The sequence below is a fragment of the Musca autumnalis genome, unplaced genomic scaffold (assembly GCF_047663935.1).
Source record: "Musca autumnalis isolate F117 unplaced genomic scaffold, ASM4766393v1 scaffold_2, whole genome shotgun sequence".
NCBI classification, from domain to species: Eukaryota; Metazoa; Arthropoda; class Insecta; order Diptera; family Muscidae; genus Musca; species Musca autumnalis.
In genome coordinates this window covers 26,476,852-26,490,499 of record NW_027411755.1, presented here as the reverse complement: position 1 = coordinate 26,490,499, position 13,648 = coordinate 26,476,852, and the positions used below count along the sequence as shown (strand labels likewise).

Sequence of the window (13,648 nt, the reverse complement as noted above, 5' to 3'; positions counted from 1 at the left end):
TTCCTTGCTGCTTTATCATCAGTGCAAATCAATAGAAGCTTTGTTCCTTTACTTTATTAATGGTAAAAGTGGTAAAAGAGAAAACTGTCAGAATTGCTCAAAATTTCTCTCATGACCAGTTTTACCCGAAAAGTAAAGGAACGAAAAAATTGTAGATCTGGTAGCAATGTCAAAAAGAAACATAAAAATTCAATTTTCTTCTTTTATTTCACAGTTTTTAATTTTGTTTTGTCGGCGTTCGCCTTTTCTTCCGTTTTTTGTTCATTTTTTTTTTCTTCATAGTCAAATAATCAGTTCTACCATTTTTTACCTGAAGAAATTCGTCTGGTAGCCTGTGGTACAAGAGAAAGGTATTTTTGATTTCTCTCCTCTCTCACTCTCTTAAAAATCGCTTCCAGTTTTAACACTTTTTGAGGTTAGGGAACGCTTTGCAGGTTATAAATGGTAACAAATAGTAAATATGGTAACCACAGGTAAGTAAAGGAACACAGCTTTAATTTTACCATGACAGATGGCTGTTTCTGCATTTATGAATCAGTTGATTGTTGGTTAACATCATGGCACAATAATACAGGTACAGCCATGGTGGAATAAGAAGGTGCTACATCAAATCATGTCAAACGTCAAATTTGCTCACAATAATGCATTACTGTGAATTGTTTGTTTACATTTTGTATGTGATTTGATACACAATAACGCATTTTGACAACTGGTATGAAGATCAGCTGTTTTTGGTGTTACACGTTATTATTCCAGCGGCAAAAACAGCTGGTTATCACACTAGTTGTCAAAATTCATTATTGTGAATAAAAACACATACAAAATGTAAACAAGCAATTCACAGTAATACATTATTGTGACCACATTTGACGTTTGGTATGATTTGACCAGCTATGAACAAAGCAGTACTCTAGCGTCGATTTATGGCACAAATACTACAGTCACACATATTATATTGTGCATCATTGCCCTAGACAGACGGCTGCGTTAATTTCCATTAACTGGCTTAATTCAAATTAAATCGAGCATTGTCCACATTCTTAATGCACAAAATCATACTGCATTTAAAGGGCATTTAGGTATTTCAATATGGCAATACCGTAGAAGAGAGCCCATATTCATATAAGGGAGAGAGCATATTCATGCTCTGAGACCAAGATCTATTTAACAGGTCACGTAATTAGCACAATCACAACTCATTTTTGGCGGAAAATTCTTCAATATGTCAAAATGTTTGTTTACGTTTTCATACAATTTATTCACAACAACAACAAAATTGACAGATTGAAACCAATCAGCTGGACGTTTTACGCCACCTTATTATTTCATCATGTCTGAGACACAAGGAAACCAAAAAATACAGTGCAAACATAAACAAAACAGCAATCAGCTGTTTCGTAAATGCAGAAACCGTCGTCTGTCAGGCTAAAATTAAATGCACATCTTAATTCAAATTAACACTGCCGTCTGGCTAGGGTATTATCCACATTCTTAATGCACAAAATCGAACTGTATTTAAACTGCATTTACTAATTTTAATATGGCAATACTTTTAGCAACCAAGGCCTACAGAAGGTCGGTCATTCAGAGTTCTGTTAGGCCGCCATCAGACCATCTGCTTTTTCACATGTATGGCATCAGCTGTTCTGTATATTAGTATACCCAAAGTGACAACATACATGTGAAAAAGCAGATGGTCTAATGGCGGCCTTAAAAACTTTTGACAACACAAAAATAATAGATTGTTCATTATTGTGATTTAATTTCCTTTGTATTTTATGTCACAATAATGTATTTGACAGCAAACTAAATAGTCAGGGCTAACTAGTTTGGGCTGAGTGTCCGACTGTATGGACTGCGGTCTACTGATTTGCAGTGCAAAATGATAAAGCAGTGCAACCAAAAATTTGCAGTGCAAACAACAACAAGTTGTTAAGGTAAACGTTGCCGTCTGTCTAGGGTATTAAGAATACTTTTTTTGCCATAAAGACTGTATTTCTTAGAACTTTTTTCAAGGACCAACAACCTAGTCAAAGGGTGAATATTTTAGCAATATTTTGCAAAGCACAAATAGCTCATAAATCTTTGGTCGCTAGTGTAACAACTATACATTAGTTTTCAATATTGTATTATTAAATATTTTTTCTGTTCCCCGCACAAATTATTTAATGGTCATTGACATGTCTGTGTGTTCGTTCGTCTTAAATTTTGTAATACATGTTACGTTTTGCTTTCATATTTTTTTATTCAATAATTTCTCACTAAATAACTAATTAAATTTTGTGAGTGTAAACATACTGCTCTCAAGGCATACTTGTTTGGCTGGCATACGATTTATAGTTCATTATGGTTTTTGAATAATAATTTCAATACTCAAAACTAAAAAAAAAAGAAATGGCTGGCCAAACACTTTGTTGTTATACATAAATATCTTCTCCTACTGTTTATAAAATAGTAACTTAAAAAGAAAAAAAATAATACAAAACATAATATATTATTTATTGTTAACACTACAACAATTAACTAGGTGTATTGTCTGTCTGTCCATAACCATTCATTGATCCCAGTTAACGAGGGTGATTATTTGTTGTTAAATTTGTAGTTTTGTTTTACAAGAAAAAAAGTTTCATTTTCTATTGAATGTTTGCGATCGATGATTGATGAGGAGGGGAGGGGAGAGGAATGAATGCCTTGTTATTATTTATTGTTATGTAGTATATGTTGTTGGTGTTATTGTTCTTGTAGCCGCTGTTGTATTAATGATGTTTGGCTTATTCTCTTTGAATCGTGATGATGATTATCATAAAGAAAGTGAGCGTTAAAAATGTGTGCTGTTATTTTTTTCAAATAATGTAAATTTATAACAAAAACCCCATTAATTTAATATGCAATTTGTATTGCTCTGTAGTTATTAATTAAAACACAATTTATCATAACGGCCCAAAAATTAATGTGTAAATACATTTACAAAATTTATTGTTTCGCCGAAATGGCATAAGGAGTACAACAGGTGTGCTGAAGTGTAATTTACTTGTCAATTTGAAAATATTTTTGGACTTTTAATGAATCATAAGCTGTGTTCCAGAACTAAAAAGTTTTTACAATTTTTACGACTTTTACACATTTTACTCGAAAAAGCGTTCCCGTACACAAAAAAGTTGTCAAATGTTCACTTCTCTTTAAACAAAAATGGCGCTGAATGACGCTCTCTTTAAAAACTTTTTACACGACAAATTTGGGCGAGTAAAAAAATAGTAACATGGTTGCCGGCGTCTGATTGGCTGATACGCCGACTTTGACATTTGTTCCACTTTTTTTGACGTATTTTCCATTTTTCCGTTCCCGAACTATTTCAGAAAACTTGTGTGTAAGAACAAATTTTTTGCAGTTCTCTCTTTTATGAGTTTTACCATTAAAAAGTACGGGAACGAAACAATAATTATTTGTAAACAAAGCCAATTACAACTTTTAGAATTATTCTTTAAAAAATACACAAGTCAAGGTTTGATGGTTCAAGAATAAATTTCACTATAAGACAGCGAGTTTTATAGTACATAGCTTTTCATAGAAATAACTGGATATAATCAATCCTGTGGTTTTCAAATATGTCAAATAAATCCTAATAAGAAGGTTATAGTAAGTTTACATTTACGAAATCCACTCGATTTCAACTGTCAATTACATTGCCTAAACGTCAAATGAAATCCAATGGAATTTAGATGAGTTTTCATTTGTCGTATATACAAAGGAAGTGACAGTTGAAATCGAGTGGATTCGTAAATGTAAACCAAGCATTAGCCCGTCAAAAAGCTCTAATGTAAACATTGCGTTTAATGAATTTTAGAGGTTTTAGTAATGTGGCAATATTGTACACAATACTTGGTTATACTGGAGTAATGCCAATGAAAAGAATATTTTACACCAAATGCCACTTTAAATCACTGAACAACGAACATCCTTATCGTTCAAATACAAGTAACAATTTGTGTCTGAAAATTAGAACATTTATGTTAATTTAAAGGGTTTCAGTAGTGTGGCCATATTGAGCATAATGCTTCTTTTTTCTGCAGAGTTGCCAATGAAAAAATTGTTCTGCACCAAATTGCACTATAAAAGTTCATTTAGACTACTCTGGATTTAGCAACTATCTGGCTTTATTTGACATATGTTGTATGAAAATGACAACTTAAATCCACTAGATTTGCTAAATCCAGCATAGTCTAAATCAGGCATAAGCCATCGAACAAAAAAAATCTGTAGCAATAACATATACCGTTCAAATATCAGCAACAATCTGAGTCTGAAAATAAGGCCGTTTTAATTGAATTTTAAAGGTTTCTGTAGAGTGGTCATATTTCCCAATCAATCGATAATTTTAGAGGGTTGGTGGCAATAAAACAATACTCTTCACAAAATTTTACTCTATGTTGTGGATCACGCGAAATCTCAATCTCTAGCTTTAGTCGGTATCATTCAAAAATCGTAAACAATTTAAAAAAGAAAAAAATTAATAATTCTAAGGAACACAAAGCATTCTTAAACGGTGGCAATAAAGCCCACAGGTTTTCATTTCTTAAACTTGAGGTCAATGGAAAAAATATACTTCATTAAATTACACTATAGATCACCGAATATACAAAGACTGTAGATTAATTAGGTATCGTTTAATATCCGAGGTAATATAAGCTTAAGAAACAAGAAAAAAATTATTTGATTTTGAGGGTTTTAAAAAACAGTTTATATAGTGTGGCCATATTACCCACAAATAAAGTCAGTACATCTATTGGATATCGCTTAATATCACAGGTAATATGGGCTTAAAAAGAAGAAAAATTGCATGCGATTTTGAGGGTTTCTAAGTTGAGCCCATATCACCCAGAATTTGTCATATTTGGAAGGTGACATCAATGGAAAAAATGTTCTCCATAAAATTCCACAAAAGATCACCGAAGATGCGTAAGCTGTAGCTATAATACAAACCTCAGAAATATTACGAGAAACTTGAGAGAAAATTTGTTTCTCCAAAACCGTCAAAGGTTTATCGCCTAAAAGTATGATTTGGCCTTTTCTATTCTTAGTTAATTCCTCCAATTATAGCTTTCAGTTTAACATATAGATGGCGCTTCATACTATCTTTGATATTTTTGCTAATTTCGTAAACCTCTACGACAAAATTCCGAAAAACTCAGTCATGTCTTTCATCTTTAAATCAATATTGATCTCTTGACATAATTTATAGAAAATCTTTTTTAGGAGGGTTGGCGTTTTTTGTTTGGGATGACGACTTCTATTTTGTTTTTAAAAATAGTCAGGCTTAATCCCATAGTCGTTGTTTTAATATTTTATTAAAACAACTTTAATTTATTAGTGGGAAAAAATTGGGCTAGCAATTGACACTTGGGTATAAAAAGTTTCTTGTTGAAAAACAAGAAATAAGGGAACTGATGAAGATCTGTTGCGAGATCTGAAACTATAGTATTCCCTGCCTTACCCCTTGGTAAACATCGCCAATTTTTTCCCACTAATAAATTAAAGTTGTTTTAATAAAATATTAAAACAACGACTATGGGATTAAGCCTGACTATTTTGAAAAACGAAAATATTTTTTTCCAAAACCCTCCAAATGATATTACCTTGACTATCCCGCCTAAAATTATGCTCATTGATTTGTTTTTCGGACTTTTGATTTTGTGCTTCACACTATTTTTGATATTTTTGCAATTTTTGTAAACTTCTAAGACTAGATTCCGTCATTTGAGCGATATCCATTACAGATACTGGTTTCCTTTGTTCCGAAACTTGAGGGCGGGTTTGATGTAGAACAATTCTTCCACTGACATCCATATGCTATGACCCATATGGTTGATATGGCGCCACATCTCCAAAAGTCTTTAAAATTCAAAATTTTTGATATTCTTTCAGACATAAAACTAATTTTTTTCTACGACTAGATTCCGAAAAAAACGCCGTCCTATTTCTCACCTCCAAATCAATAGTGACCTATCTCAAGGTATAATTTAGAGAAAGTTTTTTTCAAATGATATTAATTTGAGTATTGCGCCTGAAAATATGGTCAATAATTTGGCTTTCTCTTCGGTAACTCCACCAATAATAATTAGATGATTCACATATAGATGGCGTTGTGAGCAAGTTTCCATATTTTCGTAAACTTCATGGAGTAAATTCCGAAAAACTCAGCAATAGCTCTCACCAATCTATGGTGTTCTGCAGGCTCAATTTCAGGGTCCTAACTTAAGCCTTTTCGGCTTATATCAGGCTCTTATAATTTACATTCTTTATATATAGATACAATTTCCTCATAAGTCCCCCAAAAAATTTAAATAAATATTTGTTTACAAATCCCCGTTTTTTTGACCTTTTTAAAAATCTAAGTCGATTTCCTTTTCAAATCAATTTCAAAAAAGCCACGTCTATTGTCCTCTATTGGCCTCCAAAACAACTTAAAAAAGCCACGTCTCTTGTCCTCTATGGGCCTCCAAAAATACTCTAAAAAATCACGTTTCTTGTGCCTTTTTGAAGCCTCCAAAAATTCTTTAAAAAATCCACGTCTATTCCCCTTTTTGAAGGCCCCAAAAATTCTTTAAAAAATCCACGTCTATTCCCCTTTTTGAAGGCCCCAAAAATTCTTTAAAAAATCCACGTCTATTCCCCTTTTTGAAGGCCCCAAAAATTCTTTAAAAAATCCACGTCTATTCCCCTTTTTTGAAGGCCCCAACAATTCTTTAAAAAATTCACGCCTATTGTCGTTTTTGAAGCCTCCAATTTTTTTGAAAAATCCTCGTCTATTGTCCTTGTTGAAGCCTCAAAAATTATTTTAAAAAAAATCCACGTCTATTGTCCTTTCTGAAGCCTCCAAAAATTATTTGAAAAATCCACGTCAATTGTCGTTGTTGAAGCCTCCAATTTTTTTTTTTGAAAAATCCTCATCTATTGTCCTTGTTGAAGCCTCAAAAATTATTTTAAAAAAAATCCGCGTCTTTTGTCCTTTCTGAAGCCTCCAAAAATTCTTTAAAAAATCCACGTCTATTGTCATTTTTGAGGCTTCCAAAAATTCTTTAAAAAATCCACGTCTATTGTCATTTTTGAGGCTTCCAAAAATTCTTTAAAAATCCATGTATACTCTCTATTTTGAGGCCTCCAAAAATTCTTTAAAAAATCCACGTCTGTTCTCCTTTTTGAGGCCTCCAAAAATTCTTTAAAAAATCCACGCCTATTCTCCTTTTTGAGGCCTCCAAATATTTTTTTAAAAAATCCACGTCTATTGCCCTTTATGAGGCCTCCAAAAATTCTTTAAAAAATCCACGCCTATTCTCCTTTTTGAGGCCTCCAAATATTTTTTTAAAAAATCCACGTCTATTGCCCTTTATGAGGCCTCCAAAAATTCTTTAAAAATCCACTTCTATTCTCCTTTTTGAGGCCTCCAAAAATTCTTTAAAAAATCCACGTCTATTCTCCTTTTTGAGGCCTTCAAAAATTATTTAAAAAATCCACGTCTATTCTCCTTTTTGAGGCCTCCAAAAATTCTTTAAAAAATCCACGTCTATTCTCCTTTTTGAGGCCTCCAAAAATTCTTTAAAAAATCCACGTCTATTCTCCTTTTGAGGTCTCCAAAAATTCTTTAAAAAATCCACGTCTATTCTCCTTTTGAGGTCTCCAAAAATTCTTTAAAAAATCCACGTCCATTGTCCTTTTTTGAGGCCTCCAAAAATTCTTTAAAAAATCAACATCTACTCTCCCTTTTGAGGCCTCCAAAAATTCTTTAAAAAATCCACGTCCATTGTCCTTTTTGAGGCCTCCAAAAATTCTTTAAAAAATCAACGTCCATTGTCCTTTTTGAGGCCTCCAAAAATTCTTTAAAACATCCACGTCCATTGTCCTTTTTGAGGCCTCCAAAAATTCTTTAAAAAATCAACGTTCATTGTCCTTTTTGAGGCCTCCAAAAATTCTTTAAAAATCCACGTCTATTGTCGGTTTTAAAGCTTCCAAAAATTCTTTATAAAATCCACGTCTTTTGTCGATTTTGAAGCTTCCAAAAATTCTTTAAAAAATAAACGTTTATTTTCGATTTTGAAGCTTTCAAAAATTCTTTAAAAAATTCACGTTTATTGTAGATTTTGAAGCTTCCAAAAATTCTTTAAAAAATACACGTTTCTTGTCGATTTTGAAGCTTTCAAAACTTCTTTAAAAAATTTACGTTTATTGTCGATTTTGAAACTTCCAAAAAATCTTTAAAAAATTCACGTTCATTGTCCTTTTTGAAGCTTCCAAAAATTCTTTAAAAAAATCCACGTCCATTGTCCTTCTTGAAGCCTCCAAAAATTCTTTAAAAAGTCCACGTCTATTATCCTTTTTGAAGCCTCCAAAAATTCTTTAAAAAATCCACGTCTATTGTCCACTATGAGCCTTCCCAAAATTCTTTAAAAAATCCACGTCTATTGTCCACTATGAGCCTTCCCAAAATTCTTTAAAAAACCACGTCTATTGTCCTTGTTGAAGCCTCCAAAATTTTTTTTAAAAAATCCACGTCTATTGTCCTTTATGAAACCTCCAAAAATTCTTTAAAAAATCCACGTCTATTCCCCTTTTTGAAGCCACCAAAAATTCTTTAAAAAATCCAAGTCTATCCTCCTTTTTGAAGCCTTCAAAAATTGTTTAAAAAAATTCACGTCTATTGTCCACTATGAGCCTTCCCAAAATTCTTTCAAAAATTCACGTCTATTGTCCTTTTTGAAGCCTCCAAAAAATTTTTAAAAAGTCCACGTCATCTTCCGCTGTCAACAAAATTCTTCGTTTCGAATTACACATTCCCAAGCTGCATGAAACAATCAGTTTGTAAACTATACTTGATTTGCCAACATACTCCTAAAAGTATGCACTGGTTTTTTATTTCACATGGAAGGAAGACTTTGTTGACCTTGTGATGATCATGACATTTTAATTGAATAAATTTTAATTAAAAATTAATTTAAATAAAAACAAGAATTGGCCTTGCCTCTTCACTCATTTCTTTCCTCTCTTTACTTACAATCATAAAGGGAGATAACTGAGTTTTAACAATTTATAGATAAATTTATCTTTTAACGAGACAACAGAAATAATCTGCCCTGTCATTTTACAAAATATATAATAACAACAAAAACAAATAATTAATAAGAGAAGAATGTATTTATTAATGAAACTGAATAATTTTTCTAGTTTTTTTTTTCACATATTCCGCTATCAACGTCTTTCCCAGTTTCCAATTACACATTCGCTTAGCTGAGTGAGTGAGTCAATCAGTTAGTGTGACATGAACTATATTTGATTTGTCATTTGTATGAAATTTCGCTTCCTATTTCCCATAACTGACTTCCCCATTAACATAACGCTGGCGATAAAAAATATATCAAATTTCACACACATTCACAATGGCTGCGAACAGCAGACATCATGGGAAGGCAATGAAGCGTACAATTTTTATTATTTTTTAATATTTTTGATATTTATAGACAATATTGTTTAATAATTTTTATATTGTGACATTTATTAATAAATTTCTCGTCTTTCCTTTCATTTCAGGATCTTTACTAACATTTTCCCCGTTTTTAATATCGTACACAAAAACATGGCATCTCTAAATAATAACAGCAACGACAACTCTTCAGCAGTATTGTATTTAAGTTAAGACACGAACCGTGTAGTTTTTAGTTTGTTAGTTTGAATGAAGGTGTCGTCTCGTCTAAGGAGTCATGTTTGGTCTCTTGAATACGACACAAATTTATGGCATTCAAACACAGCAGCAACAACAACAACATCAAGGACATGAACAACAACACAATTATCCAATAAGTTTTCATCCAGAATCGTCATCATCAAACACAACAAATACACAACCCTCCAATCCCAAGGGACATCGTCGCAGCGGTTCATCAGTATCAGACTCGGGTAGTAAATTTCTCTCCAACATAACCTCAAAAAGTCCCACAAATTTTTTGGAAAAATTTCTCAAAACTGATTTACTTAATACCTATGATACCTTGAAAAATTATCGCAATAGTTTTCCAAATACAACAGGAACAACAACACCGCAGCAAAATAAAAGGTATTCAGATCCCGGTACTAATCTGGGCCAGGAAGGTTTCAGTTTCAATTGTTTGCATGGTAGCTATAGGCATAGTTTTGATGGTGAATTTTATGAAAAGGCTGAAGTGAAAAATAACAGCAACAACAAGAAAAAACAACAACCACAACAATCTAAAGAAGTTAAAGAAGAAGAAGAACAAGGAGAGAATAAGCCAGCTTCTTCCTCCACCACTCGTTTGTGTTCAAAATCTAGTGAAATGACTATTAAATGTTCAAAAAATCTCTTGGCTGTTGAACCCGAGGTCCAAGGACCTGCCACATTACAAAATTATCAAAAAATACCCGAAAGTGAACATGATTTGCTGGTCGATTCATTGCTAGTGGCATCTAGTGGTGCCAGTTCGGGTGAATTTAATAGCGGCAGTGATGCCACAACACAAAGTTCCAGTAGTTCATCGGGAGCAGGTGGAAATGGAGGTTCTTCATCATTTTCCTCCTCATCATCAAATCTTTATAAAAGGCTATCTTTTGGTGCTATACGCAGCTCACAAAAACAGCAGCAGCAGGATAAGAATGGTGAACAAAACACATCACAACAACAACAGCAGCAGCAAATGGATGGGGTAAGTAGAACAAATATTCGAAAATTTTAAATATTTCTAAACTTCTTAAACTTCAGCCTGATCTGTGATATTGCCTCTAAAAATAGTCGTGAAAACTCCACATTTAGAGCTGTGATATTCGGTCCAAAAATATTTCTTAAAACTCCACATATAGAGCTGTGATATTCAATCCAAAAATATTCTTAAAAGCTCCACATTTAGAGCTGTGATATTTGGTCCAAAAATATTCTTAAAAGCTCCACATTTAGAGCTGTGATATTGCCCCTAAAAATCTTCTTAAAAACTTTACGTTTGGAGCTGTGATATTGCATATAAATATAGTCTTAAAAACTCCACATATAGAGCTGTGATATTTCCCCTAAAATTCTTTTTAAAAACTCCACGTTCGGAGCTATGATATTTCCCCTAAAATTCTTTTTAAAAACTCCACGTTCGGAGCTATGAAATTTCCTCCTAAAATAGACCTAAAATTCCACGTCTGGAGCTGTGATATTGCCTCTTAAAATAGTCCTAAAATTCCACGTTTGGAGCTGTGATATTGCCTCTAAAAATCTCCATAAAAACTCCACGTTTGGAGCTGTGATATTGCCTCTAAAAATTGTCTTAAAACTCCACGTTAAGAACTGTGATATTCGGTCCAAAAATATTATTAAAAGCTCCACATTTATAGCTGTGATACTGCCTCTAAAAATAGTCTTTAAAACTCCACGTTTAAAACTGTGATATTCGGCCCACAAATATTCTTCAAAACTCCACATTTAGAGCTATGATATTGCTCTAAAAATTGACTTAAAAACTCCACGTTTAGAGCTGTGATATTTCCTATAAAATTGTTTTTAAAAACTCCAAGTTCGGATCTGTGATATTGCCTCTAAAAATAGTCTTAAAAACTCCACGCTTAGAGCTGTGATATTGCCTCTAAAAATAGTCGAAAAACTCCACGTTTAGAGCTGTGATATTGCCTCTAAAAATCTTCATAAAAACTCCACGTTTGGAGCTGTGATATTGCCTCTAAAAATAGTCTTGAAAACTCCACATTTAGAGCTGTGATATTCTGTCCAAAAATATTCTTGAAAACTCCATGTTTAGAGCTGTGATATTGCCCCTAAAATTCTGTTTAAAAACTCCACTTTTGGAGCTGTGGTATTGCCTCTAAAATTCTTTTCAAAAACTTTGTTTGAAGTTGTGATATTGCTTCAAAAATTCTTTTTAAAAACTCCACGTTAGGGCTGTGATATTGCCTCTAAAATTCTTTTTAAAAACTCTACGTTAGGATCTGTGATATTGCCTCTAAAATTCTTTTTAAAAACTTCACGTTTGGAGCTGTGATATTGCCTCTAAAATTCTTTTTAAAAACTCCACGTTAGGGCTGTGATATTGCCTCTAAAATTCTTTTTAAAAACTCCACGTTTGAAGCTGTGATATGCTTCTAAAATTCTTTTTAAAAACTTCACGTTTAGAGCTGTGATGTTGCCTCTAAAATTCTTTTTAAAAACTTCACTTTTGGAGCGGTGATATTGCCTCTAAAATTCTTTTTAAAAATTCCACGTTTGGAGCTGTTATATTGCCTCAAAAAAAGTTTTAAAAACTCCACGTTTAGAGCTATGATATTGTCTCTAAAAACTCCACGTTTGGAGCTGTTATATTGCCTCAAAAAAAGTTTTAAAAACTCCACGTTTAGAGCTATGATATTGTCTCTAAAAACTCCACGTTTGGAGCTGTGATATTGCCTTTAAAATTCTTGTCAAAAACTCCACGTTTGAAGTTGTGATATTGCCTCTAAAATTCATTTTAAAAACTCCACGTTTGGAGCTGTGATATTGCCTCTAAATTCTTTTTAAAAACTCCACGTTTGGAGCTGTGATATTCGGTCTAAAAATATTTTTAAAAACTCCAAGTTTAGAGCTGTAATATTGGCTACAAAAACATTCTTAAAAACTCCACGTTTAGAGCTGTAATATTTCCCTTCCCTTGTGTTATTGGCGCTTCTCCCGTTTCATCGAATTTTCTATAATACGATTATATCGGTACTGTACTTTACCTGTTCTGACTCCTCAGGGGGGTGCAGATGTACCGATCATGGCCCTTAAAACGTTTGCAAGAATCGTTTTTTCATTCGTTTTGTCTTTAGTTTTCTCTTGGCGTTGAAAAGTAATTTCTTATTTATCCCTAAAAGTATGCTCTTATTTTTAGTCCTTATAGAAAGAAGGCTTTGGGCCTTATGATTTTCATTGAATTGAATGTTTAATTGAAAAATTAGTTATAAAAATTAAATACAAAACAAACATTTGTCCTTCTCCCATCCTCTCCTCCTCTCTCCACCCTTTATTTACAAATTCTCCAGCACAAAGGTTTATTGACATTTAATAATAATTTATAGATAAATTTACCTGTTAACGTGATAGCAGAAATAATCTCCCCGTGTCACTTTTATGTGAAATATGTAGGTATCTAATAAACCAAAAACAACAAACAATTAATCAAAGAATGTATTTATTACTAACATAATGATAATAGCAGCAACAATTTGATGGGAGACTTAAACGGTCATTTCATAGAAATGCGGTGAAAGCATTTGGGTGATAAAGGCAAAACTATGACGCTATTGTCAGCACTCTCTATGTGGCTAGAAGTCTATTTCCAGATAAGAATAAGCGATTTCAAGTAAATTCTCATAATAAATACATCATAATTTATGATTTGTTTATAAAACACACACACAAAAACAAAAAAGGTGCAGGAACATTGATTTATTGGGATGGGATAAAAAATCGAGGGAAAAAAATATAAAATGTTGCAAATTTTTTGTTTGTTTGTTATCAGCGATAAGTAGACTCGGTAGATTATTGGTGTACTTAAAATTGTCAATTGTGAGATGCTCTTTAATCCACATAAACCCACTGGCCGTTTAAACGCCACCAAAATTGACTGCAAAATTTGAC

The 13,648-nt window shown here is 32.7% G+C and overlaps 2 protein-coding genes across 3 annotated transcripts in view; one reads left to right on the top strand and one right to left on the bottom strand.

The window, feature by feature from the left end:
* The window catches only part of Ir40a (Ionotropic receptor 40a), a 283,859-nt gene that overhangs the window by 254,178 nt on the left and 16,033 nt on the right, over positions 1–13,648 (bottom strand). The gene's annotated exons all lie outside the window — the stretch shown is intronic.
* LOC141393817 (uncharacterized) overlaps positions 1–13,648 on the top strand; it is a 270,846-nt gene that overhangs the window by 245,752 nt on the left and 11,446 nt on the right. For both annotated transcript variants that reach the window (XM_073967323.1, XM_073967324.1), the window contains one exon: positions 9,580–10,706. In XM_073967323.1, coding sequence (XP_073823424.1) covers positions 9,750–10,706 — 957 coding nt within the window. In that variant the 5' untranslated portion in view covers positions 9,580–9,749. The remainder of the gene's footprint in view (positions 1–9,579; positions 10,707–13,648) is intronic.